The following is a 25924-nucleotide window of genomic DNA, read 5'->3' as shown; positions in this document are numbered from 1 at the left end:
CTCTTTCATGTAACGTTTGACCAACAATTTGCTTAATATAAATAATCATAACTTGTAACTGATGTTGAAATACATGAGAGGCACAAGATGCCTTTGAAATACAGTAGCTTTTTATTTGGATATCTCAGTATGGTGCAGAAAAATTAGTGCTCCTATTGATCCTAACATGTCTCAGAGACATACTGGAGCCTTTCAGGGGCCTCAGTGACCTTTTTGGATGAGGTGCACAGCAGGGTTTACTTGCTTTTATATTTACTCAGTTGAATCAGTTTTGAGATTAAAACAGGATTGATCCAATCATGTGATTAGGATTTAGGAGGAAATAGGTCTCCAGATTAGATACACAGAAAACCTAGGCATCATGGTGCAAAAGACTGCTCCCTAGGGTTCTCTGGGAATGTCACCTCAAGAATCAGGACCTTTGCACAAGGACCTGGGAGACTGCAATGCCTTTGGTTTCTCTTCTCCCTATATTGCTAATTCATATCTGTATGCAGTTACAAGATGACCAAAATATTTTGGATATAAAGAGGCAGAGCCTCTGCATGTAGTGTTCATTGTGCAGTTGTGTGGGACCAGACTCATTGGCCCAGCTAGTCTTGTGCCATCTTTCTATATAACATTCAGTTACCTAAGGTTTGAATATTTATCTAAATCTGAGTGAGAGAGGACCAGCACTATATTTTGTTCAAGTTAGCATTTCTTCATTGGTATCAGTGGCTCTCTCCACATCAGACCAGATGAAAACTGGACACTGCACTGTATTTATGAGTGGGTGGTCCATCTTTTATCTTCCTATCTCACAGAGGCTCAAAGACTTGAAGAATCTTAATGCTCTAGGAAATGGGATCGAACGAGTCTTTTGTTGAGAAAATAGCCAACAAAATGTTAGTAAGAGGCAAAGCATTTTGCTGCTTCCTGTGTAGAGATGACCTCTGAGGAGCGGGGTAGATTTTAGGAATAAGGTGAGCAGATTTGCATTTAAGTTGACAAAGAATTATTAGATAACAGTTCACTGAAAATCCTCAATGTGCTACCATACTTCAATTATCTCATCCAATTTGAAAGAAGGGTAAAACCAATGTTATGTGGATGCCTGCTGGGTTGTCTTTTGCAGTAGTCTGCTTTCTACTAGACAGGACTGAAAGAAACCTTCTTGTTCTAAAAAAGTCAACATCCTTCTGTAGTTAGGGACTGTTTTTATTCCAGAAAAGAGTATTCAACTGGGCAAGTTACAGATCAGAAAGCACCTGAGCCCAGTGGTCAGCATAAAGCCAAATGAAGACATGCAGTCAGTGGGTTCCATGTGAGTGGGTGAACTACAAACTGTTTGTAATTTGAGTGCAGAATAGAGCAGGATTTTAGGCTTCCCCTGAGGGGCTGAACAAGTCCACCAGACCTCTCAATCCTCCATTTAAACCCTTGTAATGCACATCAGATTTCACTGGGGGCCTCATTAAAAAAAGAGATTTGCCCTAGGCATCAAATAAGTGTTTTGGCTTTGCCCTCTTGTTTTATTTAGGCCTGGTTGCTGTGCTGGCTCTACATCATTAGAAAAATATGTAACCTCTAATGAGTTCCCGGATGATACTCTGAACTTCATCAAAACACATCCACTGATGGACGAAGCTGTACCTGCCATTGTCAATCGACCGTGGTTCCTGAGAACAATGGTCAGGTATGTACCTCCAAGTGGACTCTTGTCCTCATCGTAGCTGTCAAATTCTGCTAATAGTTTTGCGTAGAATACGCTCAAACACTGTAAATATCCTCAGTGCGCTGGGCATGCCTCCAGCTAGGAATGATGGCAGTACTGAGCAGATGCTGCAGAGCTCCCTGAGCAGTATTCAAGACAGGAAGAATCCTCAGTCCTTTCCAGCCATTCTGTGCTGAAACAGAATCTTGGAGGAAGTGCTGTGCCGGGAAGGTTGACCTGCCTGTTGGCTTATGGGTCAGTGTTTGAGACAGCTCAAACCAAAGAAAACTTTGGGTGAGGATCAGGAGACAGCCCAAGGATATGTACACAGGATACAAACATGCCTAACAGGATATGTTCACAGGATATGAAGATGTCTGTCTGAGTATGTACTGGTATGTTTTAATGTTTACAGAAGTGTACGGGCAGAAGTAATCACATTATCTTTATCCTTTCTATAGCAACGAGACAAAAATAATAATGAAGACATTTGAACAAAGACCCATAAATCAGCAAGCCTCAAATACACCATCCCCCTTCTATCAAAATCCTTTCCCACTCTCTTCTGCGGTCACTATACTAATCTACTCTCTAGTTGTCAACAGAATAATATGACTAACTTTTGCTGTATTTTCCATTCTTCCTCAGTGTTTAGCTGTGGAAGGGTCTGACTCAGTTTTACCAGTGTATTTTCTGTCAGGCTTTTTTGTCAAGTTCTGTACCTCCAACCACAGACAAGCAGCAAGCTCTGCAGTGCACTTCCCTTTGATAACCATTGCTGGGTAACTGCATCTAAATCAGAAGAACTCATTTGCAATAAATAGTTTCATGCCAAGATTCAATATCATCTCACCACTGAACTCACTTAGACGCAGTTGTGTGATTATTTTTAGTGAAGTAAAATGGTGTTTAGTGTCTCCTTATTGCACTCACACAGCTTTTCCTGCCAAAAAAGTTGAATTTGTATCAGTTATCCTTATTTCTTTTTTTTTAATGTGACAGAGCTTGAAATTAATCAAACATTTCACTGTACTGATTTTCTTTCTCTATCTGAAGAAATTACCAGGCTAGTACTTTGCTTTTGATCAAATGGATAATTCCTAAATGGCCCCAGACTCTTAACACCCTTTCAGCTTTCCACGAACACTTCTACTAGCTATTGGACATACTGACATGCAGACAAACAAAAACAATTTTCTCACCATTTGGGGGGCCAAACTGGTACCGTCTGTCTTGACTTAACGGGTTATTAAGTTAGGAGAAGTGCTTAAATATGTTATATGGTTGCTAGAAGGCTAACATGCAGTTATCTGCAGAAAAAAAGTGGTAAAATAAATGGCAGTCTAATCCCAAGTGATGCAAAGTGATGCAAGTGATGTGTTGTTGTTCTAGATACCGCCTGACCAAAATTGCCGTGGATGCTGCTGCTGGGCCATATCAGAACTACACGGTGGTTTTCTTGGGATCAGAGAAGGGAATCATCCTGAAGTTTTTGGCACGGACAGGAAACAGTGGTTTCCTAAATGATAGCCTTTTTCTGGAGGAGATGAACGTTTACAATCCTGAAAAGTGTGTATCAGATTCTTTGTCCTCATGTATGGGCAACTTTGAACTTCCAATTTCCCAGAGTGTAGATTGGCCCACGAAAAGGGAAGTCCTTAGAGAAGCCAAGTTTTTTGAGTAATTTTAAATTGTTTGGGGAGGGGATGTCTGCTTATCAGTCTCTACATCACACTAAGGTGTTTTTTGTTGTTTGGTTTTTTTTAATTCAGCGTGTGTAGAAAATAGTCCATCCTATACAGCAGTTGATTATTATTTTAAAATGAAATTCTGCAAAGGAAGATTGATTTCCTAATCCTATTAAAAAAACCTGATTCCTCTCCAAATAACTCAACAATAAGCAAGCCACTGTCCAAGGGAAATTTTCTGCATTTCAGCCTTCCTCAAATATGTCTAAGGCGGCTTTGAAGAGGGCCATAATCATGTAGAAATTTCATCTATTTTGAGTGCTAGAGAGGAATAAACACAAGAAATGAAGAGCCCTCAGAAAGCTTTTCTAGTGTGCCATCTCTCTCCACTTCTTATTTTGTTGTCTCATGCATTTTCAATACTCATATGACTATCAGTGTTTTTAGGGGCTATTGTGTGTTCTTTTTCCTTGGCTTGTTCAATTCTACCTTTTGCAAGGTTTTTTTGTGTCAGGTTTTTGTTTTGTTGTTGTTTTTTTCCAACTTGAGGAATCACTAAGTTTTCAGTTGGTTTCCCAGCAGAGCTAATTTATAACCTTATGTCGCTTTTTTTTTAATCAGGTGTAGTTACGATGGTGTGGAGGACAAGCGGATAGTGGGCATGCAGCTTGACAAGGCCAGCAGTGCCCTCTACGTCGCCTTCTCCACCTGTGTCATCAAGGTTCCCCTGGGACGTTGCGAGCGTCATGGCAAATGCAAAAAGTATGTGTTTTGTGCTGGCTGTCAGCAGCCTGCCTGCCAGGCCTGGGGAAAGCGGGAGCACTCATGGATGCTATTCTTTCTCAAGGGCCTGCATAGCTTCCAGAGACCCTTACTGTGGATGGGTGAAGGAGAGTGGAGTGTGCACACATCTGGTCCTTGGCTCCAAGTGAGTACGGGCTTTACTTGGCCATGAAGCCCTGTCAGTGGCACCAGGCGGTCATGGACAGAGGTGTTTGAAACATGGGGCTCTTTGGGAAGGAAAAATGTGGGAAATGTTTCTTTCTGCCTTATTTGCATTCACCTCTGAAATGTCTCATAAATGTTTTTGATGTGAACTCTCAGCTGATTGGTAACTGCTGAAGGGGGAGGAAGAAGAAAATGAAAGAGCTGTATTAAGGTCTGTGTGTTGTTGAAAGGAGGGAACTGGATGCGTATGTCTGGACCAGCCCACATTGGAGCCATCACAGCTGATTAAAGAGGCAATAGAATCCAAATTAAATTACTAAAGTTATTTGTCCACTGAAAACAGAACCAGTCCTTCTAATTTACTGTGCATTAGTAAGAGAAATCACTGAGCAGAGTTAGAGTTTAAAGCAGATTCAGAGAAGTGCTGGATCTCCCCTTGCTTAACAGTAGAATTTAATTATTTTATAATTAAAGTCTTTGAAGGTTTGTTTAAATGTGGTTACTAAAGCCTCCTTGCAGGGAGAAGACCCCCTTCAGACCTCTCATTTCTTGGCCAGATCTGACACACCTCATGGTTGCCCACTCCTAAGTACAGTGATGCTCCGTCAAGATAGGGATGTAAGCATAGTACAAACATCACAAGACCTCAGTAGACCCACAGCCAGCCCTTCTTAACTCTGTTTCTGTTTAGATCTTCAGTATATAATGGAGGAGTACCCATGCCTGTGCTTGTGCCATGTTCTTAATTTGCTATTTCAATTAAAATTGTTTGTCTGCTGGGGATGGTATATCTATCTGTATAGGCCTTGCTGCAGGAACATGGTCTATTCCTGACTGGACGCTTGGTAGAATAATGTTAAAATGCACCTGTGTCCCTATGAGGTTTTCTCAGCATTCCCAAGGTGCTTGAGTCTTTTTGCACTTCCATGGAAAGCTGTAGGAGACTTCTATGCCTTGCTCTTAGAAAGTAGCTCCTGTGTTTATCAATAGATCCACAAGATAGAGGCAGAACAGCTTGTGGTAATGCAGCCCAGAGGTGAGCAAGGCACATTCTCCTCTGTCTAGTGCATAGCCCTTAGTAAGGAAGGGCATTATGTTTTGCACTTAGGAAGATCAGCTATGAAGATGTTTAGTGAACTTCTAAACTAGCCAACAGGAGACAGAGATGTTAGGTTCCCTCCTGGAGTAGATGACAGTTGAGCAGGAGTTTTGAGAACATGGAGTTGGCAATGTTGTACCTCAAGGGTAATTATGCTTCAAGGGCAGGATCCTAACTATTCTAAACAAGAGTTTGAGTTGGTGGTGTTTCCAAGGCTCTTGTCATTCACCTCTGACTGTACAAGAACATGGAAGAGCAGCTCCACAAGTTATCCAAAATCACAGGAAGAGGTTAGGAGCAGAAACTGGGCATGTCAGCTAGAGAAGCTTGTGAGTGCTTTTCAGTAGAGACCCTTGGATTCATTGGAAACACAGTACATAAATGATTGCTGAAATGCAGGTGGTCTTCCCCTGGTAGAGTGCCTACACAATGGGTTAGTGTCTTCCTCATATCAAATGAGATACGGTGCACCTTGTCTACTATCTGGACAAGTTAAGGTAGGATCATAATTGCTCCTAATAGTGTCATACATTATAGAGTTAACAGTTTAAAAAATACTAATCTGCTTGCCTTCCTTATCAATAAGGCTTGCAGTGGATTTTAAAGAGTAATAATAAAAAGCCAAGAAATCATTAAGCAATGACAAAGAACTTGAATGTCTGTTGGAATTTTTCAGCCTGTCTGTGGAAGTTCCAGAGAAGTGGCCAATTTCATGGAGAGACTTTGTTTCAGTTGCATGTGATAATTTCTTTCTTGTGGTGCCTGTGACTGTTGTTATTCATATGGTTGTGTTTCTTTCTATTATTTAGACTGGCATTTGAACAGGACATAGAACATGGCAATACAGATGGCCTTGGTGACTGCCAAAGTAAGCAAAGCTTTAAAAACTGTTTAGCATGTGTCACAGCATCCTTCTGAATAACTCAAATCACCATTACCTGTCGGACATTCTTCTGTAGCAGTGTAAGCCACAACAGGGACAGCAACTGAAGCTAAGTTATGCAGCCTTAGAAGAGGAATGGTCTTTTCAATGCATTTATAGAGAATAGCCAGGTTGGTGTAATTTATACAAACACCAGACTTCAAAGCAGTTGTTTAGTGAGAAAACCTCAGTTCCAGAGGATATTTGTTATAGCAACAACATACAGAATTGGGCATTCATTGTCTGTATCACCCATGGTGGTTTGGTTGTTTATGTAGCTGTAAAGAAGTGGCTTGGTTTTGTGGTTTAAACTGTGACTTGGACTACATTCCCATGCAGAACAGGGAGACAGCCAATATATCTTCAGCTATGCATCCAGATAAAGAAATGGTAACTACTTAGTTTGTGAATCATAGTGCATTTTACACACAGGCTGGACAACATAGTAGTTTTAAGTGTCAGGCACAACTGACCCTGCCTAAGAAATGTTAATGGTAAACCTTAGGTATTCACAGCATGAGTTGGAAGCTTAAACACAGTCTTTAAACATTTATGTTTTGCACTGAGGTGCTTGAAAGTGCACAGCTTTCGCTGTGTGCAGAGAAAGCTTGCATGCTGATTTCTCAGCCTTCAGGAATACCAACATCTGTTTTCAGGACAGTTCTCATTCCAAATGTTCTTGCCAAGGTTGGTTTAGTTCTGAGCCCCAAATATTATTTATAAACCTTATGAAATCAAGAATCACATTCTTTTCAGTACAGTTTGCACTGATGTCTGTAGATGCATAAAACTGTTGAAGCTGAGGAAGTAATGTACAATGAGAGTCATTACTTCTGGAATACTGAGCAAAATAATGGAGGGGCGGAGTGTGCTGTGGGATACAGTGCAGGGTGTCTGCTCTGGAGAAAGACAGAGCCTTCTCATGCCTCATGTGTCCCTGTTCAAGAGCCATTTATTACTATGATTACTGTGCTTGAGGGAATACAAGGATTTCAGCCTCTGCATGCTCTCCATCTCAGCTACACCTCTCTCTGCATGTGCCCTAGGATAGGGTTAGGTAGGCTGGCTCAAAGTTATTTTTAAAGAGGTGTACACATAATTCCTCCTGTGCTGCCTGTAAAACAGGTTAGCACCAAAGTCAGGTCAGTTCCCAGCTGGTGCATCTTTGGCCTTTTCAGCGAGTTCTGCTCTCCTTGAACAAATAGGTTAGACAGGAGTCAAATGTGCCTGGTATCAGTTAAATATAAAAGAAAGACAGGAGCAACACATTGTGCTCATGGAGAGAGATCTGCTTCTGTGCAGAGAGCAACAAAGCCCATACCCTTCTTAAATCCCTCATTAGACCTGAATGATGCATTGTACCTAGACACAGGGGTAGATTTCACTCCCTGCCAACCCATCTGACCTTATTACCTCATGTGGTGTTGAGTCATGTGAGTTTTGTCCTCATTGTCCTCACTTGGCCGTCTGCATCACTTGAAGTGCCTTGCATTAGATTTAGGTCTCAATTTTGCAAAGGAACCCATGGCAGGGAGGACACTGGCCTTCCCACTTGGTGTTTCTTGCACAGGACTGGTCAGCTTTCAAAGCCAGATGTTGCTTCCTTCTGTGTCTGAATATTAGCTTTGCCTGGCTCCTTAAGGTACTGATCACATACATATCAATATCAGCTGAAGCATAGAAGGTTGCTAAGAGCAAACTATTAAACAGAAAAAAAATGAGAAAGAAATGATGATTTTTCCCTGTTATTTGTCTTTCAGATTCCTTCGTAGCCCTGAATGGTAAGGAAGTTCTTAGTTTCGTTATTTACTGACAGCAAATCCATTTTGGAGGAATCACTTTTTACTAAACTTTTAAGTATTTTCATATTTTGTTTTATTTAATGTTTCTTCCAATTTATTTTGTTCATAGACATTTCAACTGCTCCACCTGATCATGAAATGTCTTACAACACAGTGTATGGTCAGTTTACAGATGTTTTTTTTTAAATTCTCCCCAGATCCTTGTGTTAGCTAGTAGTTCCTGTACTCAAATAGCCATTAACCTTCTTTACTTGTATTGTCTTGTTTTTGAGGGCCTGATTCACTAATCACAACTAGGATTAAGTCATACCTCTTGATTTTGAGTGCCTCTTTTCTAGTCCTCAAAACTGTCTCCATTGAATTAAAGTCAGATAAAATGCCATGCTATTTTAGTGGCATGCCAGCAGACATGATTAAGAGCATGCTTCATCAGAACACTCAGACAAAGGAACACTTGTGTACAGTGATGCATCTTATCTGTTCACCAGGAAAAACACGCTAGCAGCTCCCATCCCACTCATGAGTCGTCCAGGCTGGTGTCATGACTGCTACAGCAGCCAGTCAAAGTTACCTTAGGGAAAGGAGCAGAACTGTCCCTGGGTAAAAGAAAAATCTCTCATAAGGAAAATTAACTTGTTAGCTGTGTCAGTTGAGACTGGGTTATGCCTTGATTCCTGGAAGTTCCTGTCACTTCTGGAGTGAGTCATTTATGGTTCCATGCATGCAGTATCTTAATGTCTGAATGGTGCCTGGTCTGAAAAAAACCCACAACAAACAAACAAAAAACACCACAAAGAAAAAGATCACATAGCAAATTAAATTACCTGATCTGAAGACGAGCATTTCAGCAAAGCTAGAGTAGCAGTTTCCCATGAGGCAGCTGTTAATCCGTGCTTACAGTACTTTCCATCACTTAGTTCTGTGTATTTGGAAGTGGATTACACTGGTACTTGGAGTGCAGAATAAATGTGTTTGTGAGGAATTATTGCAGAATAAATAATCACGTGAAATCCAAACCTAGACATATATTGCAACACTTTCTCTTTACAGACATCCTGAACAAAGACAAGTACTCACTAGCCAAGAGGATGTGCAGTATTACTACTAGGGAAGTCAGTGGCAAATTTCCATGTGGGCTTGTGAAGTTGTTTTCAGTCTGTGCCAGACTAGCAGTTCATCAGAGCTAGGGTAAATTCACCATATGTTTGGTTGAATGTAGCAAGAGGTAGGTTAGTATACAGTTCTGATGAACGTTTAATTGATCCCTTCTTTGTATGCCTGCAAAATATGTAGTTACAAAGCAGAACCAATGACAGCTCAGTACAGCAGAATATAAATAACTGGAGGCACAGTAATACTGTTCAACATTTGTAAAAATAAAATCAAATTCCCTATGTTGCTTATTACCAGGAAATGGAAAATGTGCAGGTGAAACTTGTTTGAAAGTATAATAATGAAAACCAGTGCAGGGACTATACAAAATCAAAGACAAGTTGAGACTTCGTAATATATATAAAGACTCATGTTTTCATTTGTATACACAGCCTGTACTTCCTTTCATTTGAAAATTGTTATATTTCCAATGCACAGAATAGTAATTAAAGAACAGTAATAATAAAATTCATCCTGCTGGATATAAAGAAAAAGAAAATGGCCTTGGGCATAGTGCTGATGTGGCAGAAATATCCTAAGTTTCCTACTTAAAAGTGTATTTGTAGGCTGCGTAGTTACAGCTGTGAGGCCATGATTCTGGATCCCATCAGCCACCACAGTAGTCAGGACATCAGCAAAAGCTGATACTTTAATCTAAAATAGGACAAGAAAGCAAAAAGAATGGTTCAGGTGAGCAGCAGAGTGAAAAAGCCGCAGTCCCAGGGAATACAGGCTACAAAAGTGGTTCATTCTACTGTCCTGGCATGTCAGGCCCAAAGACAGATTCCATTAATTAACCCAGCTTTTCAAAAAGGACCCTGCTGCCAGATGCCATGGGGAAGTACTGAGCCAACATTAACATTGGTTTCCATTCATGGTTTTGTTGACCGTCCTCAGGAACATCCTGACAAAATAGTCCTAGGCAAGCCAGCTCTTCCTTTCAATCGTTTAGTTGAAATACCCATTCTAATATACCCAGTGTTTCTTTTCTTTTTCTACCATAGCAAAATGCAAAAGGAAATTTGCTAGTTACCGTGTAAAAAGTTCCAGCATCAGGTAGTAACATAGTAAACATGCTCGTGTTAGTTAACTGTAGTGACTGCTGAGTATTTTTTTGTTCTTGAGAAAAACAAAATTTTATACATGGTATATTTTAGTGTTATTGAGTACTGCTAAATGCTTAATTAAATGGTTATTTCTTAATTTATTGAATCTCAGAACACTGGGATATACCAGAATGAGAACCTGGTCAATGCTTAAGGTGCTTTTGGATCCAGTGGGCTAAATATACCCAAAGGTTTCTGAAACTCCAGTTGCACAAGTAGTCTTAAGGCCTGATTCCCTTGATTTGCTCCAGGATAAATCAGATCACTTCAATGAAGTTCCTGCCAATTTGGAACAGCATGAATGAAAGGAGAACCAAGCCCTTAATTTTAGATTTCTTGGCATCAGACTCCTCTTCAGTTTGGCAGATGAGCTCTGTTTTCTGGGGCAGGCTTATGTGATCAGTTGTAAACAAGTAAAATGCAAAGTCCACACAGGTGACTGTTGAGGTGCATCCCTTTGACACCCAAGAAGAAGGAAGCAGGTAGAAGGTCTGGCTGCAGAAGGTCAGACAGAACTGAAGCAAGAACTACATATTCAAACAAAGAGATTAGTTAAATTCCTCTGCAAAATTGTAAGCAGCTTCAATTACCTTTGGAGACATCAGTTCTTAGTGAATTGGGCCCTTGTTTTACCCCTTAACCATAGTATTTTCTACCTCTGTAGTATTGATTTAGCCTTTCCCTCTAATTGTCTAATTAGGTTGCTATAGGTGTTAATAAGATAGTGTGCAGACATCTTAACCTCTGAGATCCTAATGACTTGTGCATATTAGAGCAACTATCAAATATGTATTGAATCACTGTCTTTGTTTTAAACCCCAAAAAAACCTCCTTACACTTTACAAGTGCACTTCAGAATGAGCTGTAGTTTCCAAAGTGCAGCCCTTCTGAATCATTACCCAGGCCCATAGACAACTGAGTGCTTTTACTCTCCTTCTTTATTTGATTACAGCACTTCAAATGAAAAGTTTTTGCAAATAATGGAAACACCTAAACCAGACTTGTTTTAGTGTGTCTATTTTGTTTTTTACATGTTTGCTTTAAACAAATTTGGAAAGCATTCTATCCACACTTTTTTATATGGATTGTTTTAAAACAAAGGCAGTATTGATTTTCTTAGATGTTTAGGTATTAACTGATATTAACGTAGAGATAGTAGCCACATCTCAGGTATGCTAAAGCCTCTTTAAATTGCAGTAAAGCCTATTTACACAGCCAGAGTGATAAAAATGGTGTAATGGGAAAAAAAAAACAAAACGGCCCACTACGTGTTGCAAAATATATAGCACATTGTAAAGGTTTAATAATGACTATGTGTAAGAGGGCCAGGAGGGGTTTGCCCACCACTTCAGTCTTTACGCAGTTTATGAAAGAAACTTAACTAGCTCATACGTTTGTGGTGGCACTCTGCTCAGAGGTGAAGTTCACCAAGAGGGACTGGCTGTTCAGGCGCTTCTGGGACACAGCAATACTGCTTATGGGAGCAGCCACTGCCCAATCGCACATGTTTGCAGAATACAGCCCCAAGTGGGACAGGCTGTTAGGGTCTAATCTGCTCCTGCCCTCCTTCCTCAAAGTCAAAAGGAAGAAAGTTTGTCTCAGTTACATGTGGAAGGTTGTTTCTCAGTGTGTACTAGACTTAACACATTAGTAACGGAGCGAAGAGACTGATTTCTTGTGTTTGTGTAAAACCCTTCTTTACCTAATGACCATCTGGTACACATTAATATCTTTACAAAGCCTTAGCTTTCCATTGCAAAGAGGTTCTCTATGTATTTGCAGCATATGGTTCAGGAAATCTTTTTTCGGAGAATGTGTCCCTTAGGCATATATTTCCTTTAGATTACTGTATTAAGAAATGTTTTTCTTTAACCATACTTAAGGCTTTTCCTTAAAATTTCCCCTTTAAGCACACCTAAGGTGAGAGTGTCTGGACAGAGATATGGGCCTATAAATGCATATCAAACATAGGCATAAAATATGATTGCTACTTGGCAAAATCTTTTCTCTTTTACCTCCTTATCAAGCTATGACTAATTGCTTTCTTATGTTGAGTGCAGCACTATTTGTACGCTGACCAAATATTGCACACATTATTGCAGTTGCTGAATGGGGTATTAACTTGGAGGTTGGAGCCTGAAACCCCATGAATGCTGGCACTGTGGTTTAGTGCTTACTGAAAAAAAGCTACAGAAATTTCTTAACTTCCATTTTCTACCCTGTTCTCTGTCCCTTTATTTCTCTTATTTCTTATGGATGAGCACAGGAGGTGACAGACATGAAATGGTTTAGGGGTGAAAATTTTCACGCTCCAGCATATCCTTGTTTCAGGACGGCACATGTTTTCAGTCACTGGACCTCTACCTGTCCTTTTGGAAACAGGCAGCCCTGCTGCAGGACTGCTGTGGAGCAGGCAGCATGTTTCAGACTCCATCATCATCTAACTGTATCTTACCAATGCTCCCAGCCATCCTGTGGCTTATGAAAACCTTTTAGAAGCAGATAATGTTTGGCTCCTCTTTTCTATTTGAGTGACATTAAGAGCTCTGTTGTCAACAAAATAAAGCTTCTAATTCCTCATGTTAAAGAAAGATGGCTGGGGGAAACCGCACTTCCTATCATGAGAGGTAAAAAAATAATGGTGCCCATGTCAGTGCCCCTCAGCCTGAGGTCTAAAGCTAAGTGATTAGAAGTAGTAGCTGAAGGTTGGCTTCGTTAGTGAGAACACTGTGAATCTAACCAGTTTTCCTTGCTAATCGTACCAGTCACAGAAGTTAGTTTTGTCCATGTCCTATGCAAAACATAGTCCAAAGTGCAGCCATATATAATCCTGCACAGTAAATCAAAAGGGCTCTTCGAAAATATATGGAGGAGCACAGACATTTTCTTCCTCTGTAAGATGATTAATATTCAGCATTTTACTTGTTTAAATCATAGCAGCATCTTAAAAAAAGCAGCAGCTTTTTAGCTGACTTCATCAGTAGTTCAACCCCATGAAGCTGGTGAAAAGGCTGGATAAAACTGAATGCATGGGCTGCATCAAAAACCTTGGGAGCATTGGTGGCCAACATTTAGATTTTTGATTGCTAGAGTTAAATTGGGGTTCATCAGCTCTCTGTGCTGCGAAGAGCTGAGGCTGGGTGGCTTTAGAAGCTATCTAAAGCAGCCTTTTTGAGTTACAGCTTCCAAAAGCTTTATGTTTATCCAGTGGCTATTTAAAACAGCATAGAGGAGCACAATCTCTACCTGCCCAGCTCTTTGCCCTCATTGTGAGGCTCTAGATTTGGGCTCCTGAGGTTGTTCTATCTCTGCCTCAGTGAGTCTCAAATTATTTTTCTGAGCAGTGAAATAACATCAAGGGAAGGAGCAGTCACAGTGTCCCTGCTAGGGCAGTCTGTAGCTTGGTGATTGGACTCCTTTCCAAGGGAGACTCAAATCTAAGAAAGGAAAATTAAATTACAGAGCTGTTAAAAAGGAGGCAGGCGAAGGGAGAGCTGCTGTCAGTCCATTCAGCAGTATCTGAAGAGAAAGCGTTATCTGCCGTTCTGTCTGTAAATAATCTAGTTCTGTTAGTTTATGTTTGAGCATGTTTCAAAAATCCCTGTTTTGATGAGCTCTTTCATGCAAATACTGTTACTTAGTGTCAAATTAACCAGGCCCAGAACCAGTTATGTTCAGTCCTGTTGAAAGTAACTGTTTTGTTGTGTGTGCTGAAAGGGAACGTTCAGAGATGTGTGAGGTTTTAAGGTCAAAACATTATGGTGTGCATGGAGTGTCAGTGCCCCCTCACCCACAGCAACAGAGCACCCCAAGCCACTGGGAAATCCAGATTGGAGCCATCTTTCAGAGACCGTAGACTCCAAGCACTTGGAGCATTTTGGGTGCTGATGTACTTCTTAGGATCTAGCTGGAAAGGATGTATGAATACACAAACATGTCTCTGCCCCAGCGAAACTGCTGTTAAAACTGTATGGTGTCTCCAGCAGGGCATGTCCTGTGCACATGCTCTTTTTCAGGGTGTATTTGATCAGTGAGAAGCTCACCAGCTTTATTCAGGACAACAGTAGCAATGTCTGGAGCGGCTGTAGTGGAAAAAGGGTTTGTGAGACCTCTGTCCTAAGAGGAGGCTGTGGCAACAGCAGCTGGAGTTGTGGGTCCTTGGGCAGATCCACATAATAAGGCATTGTCTTCACTTTCACTCTGAGCAGAAGTGATGTTCAGTTTCATGCTCATCTCAGAGCCAGTCTGGACCTTCAGCACAGACAGGACTGATGGTGAGGGTGCAGGCGGCTGTGGGTGGTTGATGGGCACTGCACATTTCCCATCAGGGGGGCAATGCTGTCATGCCAGCATGCTGGTGCTAGACAGGCCTTCATTCCTCCAGGACCATGGGGTAGAGAGCCACTGACATCACCATTTTACAGTTTTGTTGGCATTTCCCTTCAGTTTTGGCCAAATTAGGAGTTGTTCTGTTTAAAATTGCTTTTAAAATTGCTATTTAATGAAGCCAGTACCAGCCAGCATGGACTGACACTTCATTGTTGGTCAGGCGTGTGTACTGAATCCATCCAAAGGATGCTTGACTCAGATGAGGTGTACTCATTCTCTTCCACACACGTTTAGCTCTGTTGAGTAAAAGCACACAACCGTGAACTCAGTGGCAGGCCAATGCATGTGTGCACCACTTAGCACCCTCTGCCAGACTGAGATCAAATCCCATTTGCTTGGGGCAGCACTTTGCAGGGCTTTTGAAATGTTGCTCAGCCTAAGACAAGATGTCCTGTCACAGAAGAAAAGCAGTGCGTACATTCCTGAGGGTGGTGAGGTAGCTGGTAAGTGACTAATGAGACTTGTCTTCCCTACCTGTATTTATAATATGAACAGGACACTCCAGTTCCTTAGTCCCAAGCACCACCACTTCTGACTCTCGCGCTCGACAGGGTTATGATGCTAGGGGACGCATGCTGGATTGGAAGGATCCGCTCGGTTCATCTGAAAATACAGATCCATATGTGGCAGTTTCATCCCATAATCATCAAGACAAGAAGGGTAAGGCCTTGGAAATGACATTCTGTGGTGAGGAGGGAGGGGGTGGAGGACTAAAGTGTAACTGCTTCCAGCTGGCTCAGAGTAACATGTAATAAAACTCCTGTGCTATAATTAAAAGCTTATTGTAAAGCCTGAAACTTAAACAGCCAATCTCAGACTCAGCCCTAGATAATTCACTGCCTGAGGAAACCACACAAAACAAACAGAAGCATATGCCTTTGCAGTGTGTGTTTTGCATGTGTAAGGGAAGGAGGGAAATAGTGGGGATTTAGCGCTCTTTAAGCTTGATCTCCCCCCCATTGTCTGGCAGAGGTAGATCCTCAGCTTCCTATTGTTCTTGAGGGTGCACTTTTATATTGCCTTGTTGTCTGAATTCCCAGGGCAGCACAGCAGATCTCAGTTTTCGTCTCTTGAGGACAGAGAGAGATACTAAATGTCTGCTTTAGTTTAACCATTGCAGGAAAAGTGAGGCCTGAGCATCAAGCACCTTTGAGAATGGGGATTGAGGAGGTCATTATCGTATTTTGAAAGATACAGAGGTGACTGCTGGTGGAGAGAGATTCTCTGTTGCATTTTTAAAGCACTGAAGAGTTAGGACTCAGGAGTGGTTTCACAGTATTCAGCCCTGTGCTGAAGCACTGTTGGGTCTAATACAAGTGACATCCCTCTCATTTGGCTTCCAGTCCCCGGTAGCTATACATACAGAAAATTAGACAGAATTATCTAAATTTGCCACTTGAGCGTGCTTAGAGAAGGCGAAGCTTTTTTCCACTGCAAGGATGATGGTGGCCCCTCATTTCAGCTTGGCCTTCCATTGTTCTCCAAGCTCCTTTTAATCTCAGAGTCTCACAGTCCTTTTAAGTCTCAGAGTTTACAATGGCTCCTTTGTAAATAGGGGACTTAGGTTCAAGTAGCTCCACTGACTAGAGAGATCCGAGTCCTTGTTATTCTTCTCCAGGGTGTTCTTAGATCGTTTCTTTCAATCTCTTCTCTGTTGAAGATGTTTCACTCTGTGTGGACTAATTAAGTACTCAGTGGGCCAGGAGGAGGATGGGTATGAGCAAAACTCACTTGCTGAGTGGTTAGGGCACACACCAGGGGCAAGAACACACAAGAGCTTCTGTTCTTTCTGCTATGAATACTTGATATAAAACACTTAAAATATTAATTGTAATGTGGATTCCAGTCTCTATTGTTCATGCATTTTATATGAAAAACTCATTAGACAAAAGCATCAGCTGTTCCTGGAGAAGCTACTGACATGCCAGACCTGCTGCTTTGCATTGTCTACCCAAACTGTTAGGTTACTAAATCATACTCCATCCCCTCCATCTGACCCAGAGAATCTTGAGTTCTGTGCATTGGCTGTGGAGACTTTCATTCAGAACCCAGACTGTGAACTCAGCACCTGTTATTCACAGCAGCCCTAGCCACAGTGCCTCCCACAGTCCTGGGATATCCTGGATTTCTCACTGAACTCCCCAGGATTGACTTCAAAGAACCTTCATGGTTGCTAGCCATGAAGGCAGTGGCTATCACCTGGCTGGCCCTGAAAAGATGAAGCTTGAAGTGTTTTTCCGGTTGAGGAGGATGGTCAAATTAGGCAGGAGATGCAGAAAAATTTCCTGAGATGCCATGACAACAATTAATCTAGTAGGCTTGGCTTATAGACTTGAGGGCAGGAGGTGGAATATGAAGATTTTAATTCTGTCAGGTAGAGGTTGCAAACTTGTCTGCCACCATCCAGCAAGGAGCTTTTCCTGTAAAAAAAGGGGAAAATGGCCATTTACTGTTGTACTTTCAGCTGAGTTTTAGAAGTAGGCTTGTTCAAACAGTATTTTTCAGAGCTTGATCCCATAGTCATTCTCAGATAATAGCTGCAAATCTAAGCAAAAAAAGTGCATTTCTGGAACGTGATCTGGCTTGCATGTGAGTTAAACACAGAGCTCCTATGCACCTGGCAGACACGTGGGCTGCTGAGTCTCAGTAGAGGAAGAATTTCAGGCATCTGCCAATACTTGGACTCAAAACCGTAACTTAGGGTGCAAGGGACTGAGGGTTCTGAAGATGAAAACTAAGATTCCTAATTCCTGCTTAAGCTGACTTGGAGATATCAATCTCATTTTTGTCATTACTCAGCTCTTGCTCTTATGTTGTAGAAGGGCAATTCAGAAAAAGTGATTTTTGGGTATCTTGTATGCTGAGGAGCAAAGGCAGATAAGCTTGCATGCGCTTCTAAGGATGCCATGTGATCGACCTAACACTCTTCTTCCCTCTCATCAATAAATCAGTGATACTGTTGCCAGCCAAAATATAAGGTTTTTTTGCTTTTCTGTCCAGTCAGTTGGTAACATCTGGTATTCAACATGCTTGATGTTAGAAGACATTTCTTAGAAAGTCCAGTGTTCCTTCTGAAAGTAAGCGGTATTTTTCTCTCCTGCACCCTGAGAGATGGGAATGTCATTAAACATCTAATGAGAAAGGAAAAGGTCCTTTAACCCAGCTCTTCTGCTGGCATCAGACAGGGGAGCAGTGTCAGAAACCACCAATAGTGGAAGATCTGGCTCTTTATGTACCCAGAAGATACAGAGACATGGATGCATTTTAATGGCACTATTTGTTATGTGTGGGTCCCTACTTTACAAACCTTTTGTGAAGCAATGTTCGATAGATGGAAAGCTAGCTCTTAAAAGCATCTCGTATGCCAGTAGCAGCTTCCAGAAGAGTATGCAGTGAAAATTTTAATAAATGTGTAGCTGTTGGATTCTAATCATTTCCGTTTCAATTCACTGACTAAGGAGGTGGCTTACATTCAATAGTTCCCTCCCCAGGGAGGCTCTCTTACCAAAGAGCCCTATTAGCACTTGACAGGGTAATTTAAATATCATGCATTCTTTGATGCCTAATTCTAAATATTGACAAAGCTGGAAGCAGTCTACATGCAATCAAAACAATGGCGGCAGAGGTGACCGCATGGTTGTTTACCATTACCATCTACTTCTGTGTTGTTACTCCTTACCTTGCACAGTCAAAGCCGGTTGGCTCCAAAATGCTATTGATTTGTTGTTTTAAAAGGGCAAAGGAAGGAGTTCTTACACAAAATTAAATCAGAAGATGTTATGCTTACTATCCCTCTATCAAGATTTTATTTACACTTTTGCTGTAATTTCTTTTACTTCCACACATTCACAGAGAAAAAAAAAAACAAACATTTTTTAAAGCACATTTTCCCTTTCTTTTGCAAGATGCTTTGTGTTGTTCTTCATTGGTTGTGTCTAATCCTTTGAACAGTGTTTTCTTTCTTTTCCTATGCTTACAACTTCTTACTCGTTGTACTAATTGTAAAGAATCCACTCAACTGCTTTCTTTTTGGTTACATGGATGCTTTGATGATGTCACATCCATCCATATGCTTCACTTTTAATTCAGTGCAGGCATCTTGGGGAATATCTGTGGGGGTGTGAAGAGGGGGTTCTTTAAAAGGGTTGACTCATGGGAATGTGACATTTGTGTGCCACAGCTTTACTAGCTAAATATACTCTGAGATTGTTGTTTCTGAGCTACATCAAATTTCCTGCCAAAATGAAAATGTGTAGTGCAACCCATAGAGTGGCAACTATGCGTTACCATCCAAGTGGCATTTTCTTTTTGGCCATTAAGGAATCTACCCTTCCTATTGCAGAACAACAACAACAAAAAAATCAGCTCTGATTGGGCAAACTGCACCCCTCTTTCCACTTTTCCCCAGGAAAAAAAAAAAACAAAAAAAATAAACCACCCCATATCCTAGAGTTTGTTTACATTTTGCTTCTTCTCTTTCTGTGTTTTAATGTTAATTTATGTGTTTCTCACCCTTTTCAAGCCAGTTTCCCTAACCTTGCCATCTAACCTTCCCCCCCTGCTGCCATTGTACTTGGTCTCCCTCCCTCCACAGTCGTGAAGCTCCTCCTGAGCACTCCAAGGCTTTACCCTCTACACCCCAGTGGTGCTGTAGTGTCTCTCTGTAGTCGTCCTACTAACAAGGGGGGGAGTAGACATGTACCACTCATAGAGAAGCTTATCTGGAGAAAACAGTGATTTTCTTCAGGAGTAGCTGGACTTGCTCCTCATTACCCTGCTGCCCTTCTCTGCTGCCTCCTGTCCTTTCTGCCTCCCTTCAAGAAGCGCCTCACGCTTTTCAAGTCCTGGGCTCATTAGCACAAATGCTGCCAACTACTCAGTTTTCACACTTCAGGCTCCCTAAATGCCTGGAGCTTGCTTTTTAATCACAGCGTTGATAAAGTGGCTGCAAATTCAGCTTATGATTTTGTGGTTTTGATACAGCTTCTTCGCAGCATTCAGGTGGACGGGGCTGAGCAGGGCACTGAATGACAAAAGTGTAGCATTGCTATCAGCATGCTTAATGTTTGTATTCTTACTTGTCTCAAAACTCATTAAGACTATGAGGTGGTATCTCCTCTCCTAGCAAGCCTTTTGTCAATATCCGAGTAACAATGGTAAAAAGCTGATTAGAAGCGGGCTGTGATGGGCACTGGTTACAGAGTTAAGAGATGTTGGTGTGTTTGGATCTCAAGAATGCTCCTGTAAATAAAGTGTCTGATAGAACTTTATTTCTAGATTGTAGAATCTATATTAGTAGTAGTAGTAGTAATAACTGCAACCCTTCCTCTAGTAACAATTAGACATCATTAGCAACGTCTCTATTTGGAGAGGATTGTGCTGTTGGGGAGCCCAAGGGCTTTTCATTTCAAAACTTGACTCCAGAAGGTTTTTCGTATTGTACACAAGTGGCAGCGTTACTAAATTTTACTGTGATTATTGCTACTTGAAAGATTTGCTGAGTGCTGACAATGCTTGTCTCCAGAGAGTTTGCAAATGTTCAGGCAGATTCTGCTGCATTGAGACAGAATTATATGAAACTTCAGGTACAGTTATGATAAAAAATGTAAAGTGCTGATTTAGCAAGATATTTTACAAGTAGATGTGGAAGAAGACAAGAAAAAAATCTGTGGCAAATAAAAGCTTTGGACTTTTTTTTGCTTAAATTAAACAACTGGTGTTCACCACGGGAGGGCTGAGTTTTTCACCAAGAGTTACATTTGGAGAGTATGTTTTTACTCAAAAATATTGTTATATGCTAATATGTGCAAGGATCTAGATAACTGAAAGTGTGTTTTGTCAGAGGAAGGCGAAATAAGTTGTTACTATTCTGCTGGCACTTTGTAATAATTCAGAAGAGGATTTAAAGTGGCACAAAATTTGTCAAAACTTATCCTTTGAGTCAGTGTTTGCTGGTCTGAGGTGACAGGCCTTAGATACTCAAGGTGAAGCAAATACTCTGTATTTGATCCATATCATCAATCTCCTGGCACTGTCAGAAGGAACTGACTGATGGTAAAAGAAGTGTTAGGCTAACAGGAGATGGAGTTGCACCATAGCTGGTTCTGCCTGGATGGGGCCTGGGAAGAGCTATAAGCTGAAAGCATGTGTGCCTGGAGGAAACTGCACAAACATTGCTGTTCTTTCCCATGTCTCAAAACATGGTATGCAGAAACATAAAGCAGATTGCAAGAACTTTGTAGTTCACTAACAGTATCAAGGGCAGAGGAAACAATGCAAACCTAATCAGACTAGGTCCTTTGCTTATTATACTTTTTAAGTCTTTTGCCTACTGTGTGGTAAATGAATGCTGTGAGAAAGGGAGTAGGGAACTGGCCTTGATTCTGTCAGTGATTCTGTAGCATTTGTCAGAAGTTTGAAATGAAAGGTGTGGTAACTCAGATCTGTAGTGCTTCACAAAGGGATTTCACCTACACAAGATGACACGGGACTTAGTCCATTTAAACTTTTATAGATCCACATCTAGATTAAAAACTACTTACTTCTCCCATTAGTTGTAAATCGTAATTGGTTGGATGAGTCTATGCTAAACAAAGCCACATAGATTTTTTTTCTAAATTGTTCTTAGGTAAACTAGCATTAGCTTAATGTAAACATCCCTGCTTCTAGAGGGAGTGCTTACTTGAATTTGTCATATATACTATCTGCTTGTGGAAAATACTAAAAAAATCTTCTTTAAAAACAAACAAACAATACAACCTGTATTTGTCTAGAGTGGCTCTAGTGGGCAACTTGTCCAGGAGCAGAATGTCTCAGAGCCTAACCCCAGCATATCTGCTGTGGAGCACCATTTAACTCCATGTAAGATAAATACCAGAAAGCCATTGTTTGCAGTTAAATGGGACCAGATATCTCAGCAGAATTTTTAATGGCCAGATACCTGTGCTGCAGACCAGGCTAATAGCTAGCAATCATTCCAGAAGATTGTCAGTCTCACCACACTGGAGTCGCTGGTATCCTGTGACATGCAGCAGAGAGCTGTGCAGTCAGGATTAAGGGAACACACCAGACTTGTCCAGACAGATGATACTCATCCTTCCTCTGTTCTGTCCTGCATGTAGAAGTTGCCTGCTCCCACGTCTAAAGACAGCTAATTATTTCAGATTGCATCCTCTGGTTCAAACAATGGGAGTAAAAAACTAAATGCTAGTTAGCAAAATGGAAATTGTATAATAAAAATTATAAGTGTAGAATTATGGATGTTTCTGAAAACAGACTATCTTTAAACTTTTTTTCATTATGTTTTTGTAAGTTTCTTTGAGAACAGGAGCAAAGAGGCAGAGAGAACATAAGGCATGGAGAAAAGTCCCTATGTAGAACCACATCCTTAAGTCAGTTTTAATAAAAAATGTGGATTGTAATAGGACACAGGGAAGTTATTTAGTGTCTCTCCTCTGTGACTAAATCTTCATTTCAAACCTTACAAAGATCCTCAGCTTATTTAGTCACAGATTTTCTATAGTAGCCTTCAAAAAGTGTAAGGAGAGGAACAGTTTTCACTGCAAAAGATAGGGAAGGATGAGGAAATAAAAATAATGGACTGGGACTCCAACACATAACAAGTGCCTGTGCCACACATAGAGAAATGCCTATACATCATCACATAAAATTTTCAGAAGTCAAAATGTTTCTACATTTTGCTAGCATTATGGATTTCACATTTAACTACCAGAAGTGGAAACATAAGTAGCAAGATTAAAACCAAGCACTATTTGCTATTTAGGAGCCAAAAAAAGATATCATTGGAAATAGGAGAGGTTGTGTCAGTATGCAACTCCTGGTTATAAAAACTTTTAACAGAGCTTTTCTTTCTAGCTGTCCCCAGATTACTGGGTCCTACAAATTAAAGAAGGGTGAAGTTTAAAATAGAGCTCGTCAAATGTGGCTGCAGGACACAGCAGGTATCCTTTACCTGTAATTGTCTGTCTGCATAGATTTAAAACCATGCTATCCATTTCCAGGCTGCAATGAGCTGCAGAAGCCTGTCTTACTAAAACGAAAAACTGTCATTGCCCCAGGACCTTGATCTGCTTTTTCAATAAAAGAGGCCACGTCTAATTTGTCAAGGCAGCTGCTCATGGTTCAGGGCTTTAGAGCTATTGTGTGATGGATTGGATCCCCAGCTGCATTCATCCACAGTCACCCTCCTCACCGGAGGAGCACAGACTGCCTCGTGCTCTCGTTTGACCCTTGTAGCACTGACATTTATCAAGAGCTGGGAATTCGCTGTAGGGTATGCCGGCCCCACAGGGCCACTACTCTTATCTGGAAATAGCAAAGCATAAGTGTTGGACAGGATGTTAAGTAACAACAAGTTTCATTTTTGTGGCATTTTATTGAGTATAGGGAGATGTCGTGCCTTACAAAGATGCTGAATTGGGAAGGTAACCTAATCAATTAATGAAGAGATTTCTGAAACTGTTTTGACATTTGAAGGGGTTTAAAAGCAGAAAATCTAGTAGGTAAAAGTGAAAGTGCCTTTTGGTATTAAGTTAATGCCAATGTACAATTAAAATGTCAATATACTGTTGAAGATATTTTAATGATTAATTTCTATCATATAGGCTGTGCCTAGTTTTAATAATTGTGTTAATTAATATGTCAGATGTCCTGTAGTAATTTTACTACAACATAAACATTGACAGTCCTGGTTCAGCGCACTTTTAATATGATCAGTGGACTGTGAACTGTATAATTACATGCCTCTGTACAAATTACCACCTACATTCTTCTCAGATAGCGAATGTTACCAACAACCCTTTCAGTATGTAGGAAGGATCCTGACTGACTCTTCTTTTTTTTATTTTTTTTTTTAAGACTGTAAAAAAAGGTGAGCTTAATTCTTCATGTCAGGATGGGCTGGTGCTTACCAATTAACAACATGTAGTTAATTAAAAAAAAAAAAGGAAAACCTGGAGAACGCATAATTTAGATTTTGCCATGTTAATTTTATTAAACATTAAATACAGATAGCAAATATCCTCATGTTTGGAAAGTAGTCTTTCCTATTAATATCCTTAGTTTAGTCAGATGTTTAAGCAGGTGTAACTTGAGCACTTTAATAATCATTTAGTGAGACACTCTAGTAACTGTATCCGATTACTGTTGCTGTGACTTTTGCTAGATTTTAATCATGTGTTCTAAGGTTTTCTGTGCCAGTAGCTGAGAAAGAGGATGGGGAAAAAATATGTTGTTATTCTTATGTTACAAATAAAAACTCTTAAGGGCATTTTGTTGAGAAGTTCTGAAGTAGATAGTGCAAGTTTACCATTACATCAAAGTATGTATCCTGACATCCCTGTGAGGGAAAAGGAACTTCATTGGCCAAGCTGTAAGTTTTTGAAAACTCTTGAGTCTTGTGTACCCAGAACAGACTAAATACACAGACAGCTCCATGTACATGGAGTTGTACATTCAGTGTTGGTGCTGTGACTGATAAGAATTTTAACCACCAGCTGATAGTCTGACAGCCCTCTCTTCCCCAGCAGATCAGAATAAGTGGGAGCCCTTGCTGAAGTACATTTTAACAGCTTCATTGGCCTTAGAAGAGCTTAGGGCAGTTTATAGAGAAGTTGCTTGGTAGCATTAAGAGGCATTTCTGGCACAGCTGTGCAATACAGCAAACATTTGAAAATGTCTAACAGCACATTCATCACCAACTTTTTGTTGGCCAGGAAGAATACCTGTAATACTCTGAAATAGTGAGTCCCAGTGGATAGCTTCCAGACTGGTACCAGCCTCCCACATCTACCAAAATGGTTAGCACTAGATAATAAACTGTAGCTCTCCCACCAGCACCTGAAGATTGCTATCTTCTGTGAAATAAAATTAGAGATGAAGGTGCAGCTTGATAGCATTGTCACAACTGGGCATAAACTAAACAGTTCTTTCATATGCCCAACAAGGATTTTTTTTTTAATTTGAAAATAACACCAGCTGCGTGCTGTCAATAACATGCCATCTTGTTCATGCTCCATCCCATCCTACCCACAATTGTGACAGAAAATAAAAGAACAGCTGTTAAAAAAAAAAAAAAAAAAAAGTGAGGGGAGGGAAGCAGGCACATTTTTTAAGCCCTGCAAAGCTACTGTTACTCACTATCATGTTTGTGTAGAAAGAAACGGGATTTTTTTGAGAGCCTGTAAGATCTGCAGTTACTGAACACAAACAGTACCAGCACAGACAGGGAATTTAAGCATGCACAGATATACCTCCTGAACAGCAGCACACTGAAGCCTTCATTAAAGTAATTTCAAAAGTATTTTGAGAGGCACATATTTTCCAGGTGTTTTCTTATCCTTTAAATCAGAAAAATAAACTGAATCCCTGGTCAGAATCATGCAGTGTGAGTGACACAGAAGCCGTAATGCTGGGTAAACACTGAGTACCGGTTGTTGTTAAGAAGCTAACAGAAGTGGTCTTGTCATGAGGTTCAGCCTCTGCCCTGCACTGGAGAAATAAAATTCCTGCCACCAGCCTTTAGCACCCATCAAACTGTTCAACAATTTTCCATATGTATTTGTGGCTGGATGAGTCCCAGTCAGAGGCTCTCAAAGGAGGGCACAGGGCCAGAGTCCCCTCTGTCCTTTTTTCTGCCTGCTTTCCCCACTGATCCTCTGGATTCACCAGAAAGCCTACCCAGAGGTTTGGGCAATTATGGCTCATAATGAAGAACATAAAGAGCACTGATCTTTTTTGCAGATAGCGTTCAGCTTTATCTCTACAAAACAGTAGTCTCTATTCCATGTCTTGAAGAGGTCTTACAGTCCTGCAGCACTTTATATGCTTTTCGTCTAAATATGACCAAACTACAGGCAATGCCCTGAGGCAGTCATTCAGTAAGACCAATTAATTTTCCATACCCAGGGGGATTTTTCTATCTCAATGTGCAGTTGTCACTCTGCTGAACTAAATTACAAACATCTAATTAATGGGTCTTTCATATACCCAGCATCAAGACCTGGAAAGACAGTACAGTTTATCTACTTACTTATGGCAAGACAACATCAGCTGTGCTACTGCAAAAGGTTTGGTCTTACCTACACTGTGTTTAGAAAGGAGA

General features: G+C 40.8%; 1 protein-coding gene across 4 annotated transcripts in view; it reads left to right on the top strand.

Annotated features, from left to right (window-relative positions):
• SEMA6A (sema domain, transmembrane domain (TM), and cytoplasmic domain, (semaphorin) 6A) overlaps positions 1-25924 on the top strand; it is a 117006-nt gene that overhangs the window by 76426 nt on the left and 14656 nt on the right. Inside the window, exons 11-18 of one of the 4 annotated variants that reach the window (XM_010002347.1) lie at positions 1523-1678; positions 3089-3265; positions 4006-4146; positions 4232-4312; positions 6241-6299; positions 8114-8134; positions 8265-8315; positions 15298-15462. In XM_010002347.1, coding sequence (XP_010000649.1) covers positions 1523-1678; positions 3089-3265; positions 4006-4146; positions 4232-4312; positions 6241-6299; positions 8114-8134; positions 8265-8315; positions 15298-15462 — 851 coding nt within the window. The remainder of the gene's footprint in view (positions 1-1522; positions 1679-3088; positions 3266-4005; positions 4147-4231; positions 4313-6240; positions 6300-8113; positions 8135-8264; positions 8316-15297; positions 15463-25924) is intronic. The other 3 variants (XM_010002348.1, XM_010002350.1, XM_010002351.1) reach the window with 3 other exon arrangements.

Source organism: Chaetura pelagica, unplaced genomic scaffold, assembly GCF_000747805.2.
Source record: "Chaetura pelagica isolate M959 unplaced genomic scaffold, ChaPel_1.0 scaffold387, whole genome shotgun sequence".
Classification (NCBI taxonomy): domain Eukaryota; kingdom Metazoa; phylum Chordata; class Aves; order Apodiformes; family Apodidae; genus Chaetura; species Chaetura pelagica.
Note: the sequence above shows the minus strand (reverse complement) of the source record. Positions and strands in the feature narration are given on the sequence as shown.